At 37.5% G+C, this 5,000-nt stretch overlaps 1 protein-coding gene across 1 annotated transcript in view; it reads left to right on the forward strand.

Annotated features, from left to right (window-relative positions):
- Nucleotides 1–5,000, forward strand: part of LOC129842594 (circadian locomoter output cycles protein kaput-like) — a 43,145-nt gene that overhangs the window by 10,820 nt on the left and 27,325 nt on the right. Inside the window, exons 6-8 of the mRNA XM_055911222.1 lie at nucleotides 1,185–1,276; nucleotides 4,085–4,174; nucleotides 4,962–5,000. The exon at nucleotides 4,962–5,000 is cut by the window's right edge and continues 82 nt beyond it. Coding sequence (XP_055767197.1) covers nucleotides 1,185–1,276; nucleotides 4,085–4,174; nucleotides 4,962–5,000 — 221 coding nt within the window. The remainder of the gene's footprint in view (nucleotides 1–1,184; nucleotides 1,277–4,084; nucleotides 4,175–4,961) is intronic.

Genomic DNA, 5,000 nt, shown 5'->3' on the forward strand with positions numbered 1-5,000 from the left:
TGAGGAGCAAATAGTGTTTTAAAATAGAGTATTTTAGGTACTGATACTTTATGCTCTTATCAGGATCAGAAGTTGACTGGTGAAGGTCCCTTTATGCTCTTATCAGGATCAGAAGTTGACTGGTGAAGGTCCCTTTATGCTCTTATCAGGATCAGAAGTTGACTGGTGAAGGTCCCTTTATGATCTTATCAGGATCAGAAGTTGACTGGTGAAGGTCCCTTTATGATCTTATCAGGGTCAGTAGTTGACCGGTGAAGGTCCCTTTATGCTCTTATCAGGATCAGTAGTTGACCGGTGAAGGTCCCTTTATGATCTTATCAGGGTCAGTAGTTGACTGGTGAAGGTCCCTTTATGCTCTTATCAGGGTCAGTAGTTGACTGGTGAAGGTCCCTTTATGCTCTTATCAGGGTCAGTAGTTGACTGGTGAAGGTCCCTTTATGCTCTTATCAGGGTCAGTAGTTGACCGGTGAAGGTCCCTTTATGATCTTATCAGGGTCAGTAGTTGACTGGTGAAGGTCCCTTTATGCTCTTATCAGGGTCAGTAGTTGACTGGTGAAGGTCCCTTTATGCTCTTATCAGGGTCAGTAGTTGACTGTATTGTATAAATGGTGTATTCGGATGTATATTTCTGCATAGTATATTGTGTGTATTCTCATGTATATTTCTGAACAGTATATTGTGTGTATTCTCATGTATATTTCTGATCACTATAATGTGTGTATTCTCATGTATATTTCTGAACAGTATATTGTGTGTATTCTCATGTATATTTCTGATCACTATATTGTGTGTATTCTCATGTATATTTCTGATCACTATATTGTGTGTATTCTCATGTATATTTCTGATCACTATATTGTGTGTATTCTCATGTATATTGTGTGTATTCTCATGTATATTTCTGATCACTATAATGTGTGTATTCTCATGTATATTTCTGATCACTATATTGTGTGTATTCTCATGTATATTTCTGATCACTATATTGTGTGTATTCTCATGTATATTGTGTGTATTCTCATGTATATTTCTGATCACTATAATGTGTGTATTCTCATGTATATTGTGTGTATTCTCATGTATATTTCTGATCACTATAATGTGTGTATTCTCATGTATATTTCTGATCACTATAATGTGTATTCTCATGTATATTTCTGAACACTATTATGTGTCTCTAACAGAGACCTCTGCTCAGTCTGAGTCCAGTGAGATAAGACAGGACTGGAAACCTCCGTTCCTTAGCAACGAGGAGTTCACCCAGCTCATGCTGGAGGTGAGATACACAACATTACCCTACGATTACTACTACTGTACTACCCTAGTAATACTACTACAGTACTACCATACTATTACTAATATTACTACAGTATTACCCTATGATTACTACTACTGTACCACCCTACTATTACTACTACAATACTACCCTACTATTACTAATACTACTACAGTATTACTACTAATACTATTATAGTACTACCCTAATATTACCAATACTACTACAGTACCACCCTACTACTACTACAGTACCACCCTACTATTACTAATATTACTACAGTACTACCCTACTAATACTACTACAGTACTACCCTGCTATTAACAATACTACTACAGTACTGCCCTGCTATTACTAATATTACTACAGTACTACCCTACTATTACTACTAATACTACTGCAGTTCTACATACTATTACCAATACTACTACGGTACTACCCTACTATTACTAATATTACTACAGTATTACCCTACTATTACTACCCTACTATTACTAATACTACTACAGTATTACCCTACTATTACTACTACAGTGCTACCCTACTATCACTACTACAGTACTACCCTACTATTACTAATACTACTACAGTACTACAATACTATTACAGTACTACCCTACTATTACTACTACAGTACTACCCTACCATTACTACTACCATACTAATACTACCACAGTACTACTAATACTACCACAGTACTACTAATAGTACTACGGTATTAGCTTAATACTACTACAGTGTTACCCTAATACTACCACAGTACTACTAATACTAATACATTATTACCCTACTATTACTATTACAGTACTACCCTGCTATTGCTACCACTACTACAGTACTACCCTACTATTACTACCACTACTACTACAGTACTATCCTACTATTACTACCACTACTACTACAGTACTACCCTACTACTACTATCACTACTACTGCTACTACTACAGTACTACCCTACTATTACTACCACTACTACTACAGTACTACCCTACTATTACTACCACTACTACTACTACAGTACTACCACCTACTACTACTGCTACTACTACAGTACTACCCTACTATTACTACCACTACTACTACACTACTACCCTACTATTACCACTACCCTACTATACTACTACTACAGTACTACCACTACTACTACAGTACTACCCTACTATTACTTCTACCCTACTATTACTGCCACTACTAATATTACTACTACAGTATTCCCCTACTACAGTACTACCCTACTATTACTACTACTACTACTACTACTACTACTACTACTACTAATACTACTACAGTACCACTCTACAATTACTACTACAGTATTACCCTACTATTACTACTACAGTACTACCCTACTATTACTAATACTACTACAGTACCACTCTACAATTACTACTACAGTAATACCCTACTATTACTACTACAGTACTACCCTACTATTACTACTACAGTATTCCCCTACTACAGTACTACCCTACTATTACTACTACTACTACTACTACTACTACTACTACTACTACAGTACCACTCTACAATTACTACTACAGTAATACCCTACTATTACTACTACAGTACTACCCTACTATTACTACTACAGTACTACCCTACTATTACTAATACTACTACAGTACCACTCTACAATTACTACTACAGTAATACCCTACTATTACTACTACAGTAATACCCTACTATTACTACTACAGTACTACCCTACTATTACTACTACAGTACTACCCTACTATTACTACTACAGAGATGGGAGCTTTCCACCATTAACAGTTAGAGCAGATGTGACAGGTATATAATAAACATCATCATTTAAACAGATGTGACAGGTATAGGATAAACATTATCATCATTTAAACAGAGAACAGATGTGACAGGTATAGAATAAACATTATCATCATTTAAACAGAGAACAGATGTGACAGGTATATAATAAACATCATCATTTAAACAGATGTGACAGGTATAGGGTAAACATTATCATCATTTAAACAGAGAACAGATGTGACAGGTATAGGATAAACATTATCATCATTTAAACAGAGAACAGATGTGACAGGTATAGAATAAACATTATCATCATTTAAACAGAGAACAGATGTGACAGGTATATAATAAACATCATCATTTAAACAGATGTGACAGGTATAGGGTAAACATTATCATCATTTAAACAGAGAACAGATGTGACAGGTATAGGATAAACATTATCATCATTTAAACAGAGAACAGATGTGACAGGTATATAATAAACATTATCATCATTTAAACAGAGAACAGATGTGACAGGTATAGAATAAACATTATCATCATTTAAACAGAGAACAGATGTGACAGGTATAGGATAAACATTATCATCATTTAAACAGAGAACAGATGTGACAGGTATAGAATAAACATTATCATTCATTAACATTATTATTATATTACTGTAATGTTGTAGGCTCTGGATGGATTCGTCATAGCGATAATGACAGACGGGTTACAGTCATATTAACTCCACTGTAATGTTGTAGGCTCTGGATGGAGTCGTCATAGCGATAATGACAGACGAGTTACAGTCATATTAACTCCACTGTAATGTTGTAGGCTCTGGATGGAGTCGTCATAGCGATAATGACAGACGGGTTACAGTCATATTAACTCAACTGTAATGTTGTAGGCTCTGGATGGAGTCGTCATAGCGATAATGACAGACGGGTTACAGTCATATTAACTCCACTGTAATGTTGTAGGCTCTGGATGGAGTCGTCATAGCGATAATGACAGACGGGTTACAGTCATATTAACTCCACTGTAATGTTGTAGGCTCTGGATGGATTCTTCATAGCGATAATGACAGACGGGAACATCATCTATGTCTCTGAGAGCGTTACCTCCTTGCTGGAACACCTGCCGGTGAGTAGGACTGTCTGTGTTTCGATTAGTACCACAATACTATTGGATAGAAGCGTTTGTATACAATGCATAGTACCAAGAGCAGCATTCTCTGATATAATTTGACCAGGTAAGTTGACTGAGAATACATTATCATTTACAGCAACGACCTGGGGAAGAGTTACAGGGATGAGGGGATAAATGAGTCAATTGGAAGCTGGGGATTATTAGGTGACCGTGATGGTTTGAGGGCCAGATTGGGAATTTAGCCAGGACACCGGGGGTAACAGCCCTACTCTTACGATAAGTGCCAAGGGATCTTTAGTGACCACAGAGAGTCAGGACACCTGTTTAACGTCCCATCCGAAAGACGGCACCCTACACAGGGCAATGTCCCCAATCACTGCCCTGGGGCATTATTTTTATTTAACTTTTTTAAGACCAGAAGAAAGAGTGCCTCCTACTGGCCCTTCAACACCACTTCCAGCAGCATCTGGTCTCCCATCCAGGGACCAATCAGGACAAACCCTGCTTAGCTTCAGCAACAAGCCAGCAGTGGGATGCATGGTGGCGTGCTGCTGACATGCAATTAACTAATTACAATTAATTTCTTATTCGTTTCCTAGTTAAAATGTACTTGGATGTTTGAAAGTGTACGATACAATGTTTCTATACCTTCCCCAGTTGTTGAGCTCAACATGTTGTGTGTGTGTGTGTGTGTGTGTGTGTGTGTGTGTGTGTGTGTGTGTGTGTGTGTGTGTGTGTGTGTGTGTGTGTGTGTGTGTGTGTGTGTGTGTGTTTTCCCCAGTCGGACCTGCAAGACCAGAACCTGTTAAACTTCCTCCCC

This window comes from Salvelinus fontinalis, unplaced genomic scaffold (assembly GCF_029448725.1).
Source record: "Salvelinus fontinalis isolate EN_2023a unplaced genomic scaffold, ASM2944872v1 scaffold_0056, whole genome shotgun sequence".
NCBI classification, from domain to species: Eukaryota; Metazoa; Chordata; class Actinopteri; order Salmoniformes; family Salmonidae; genus Salvelinus; species Salvelinus fontinalis.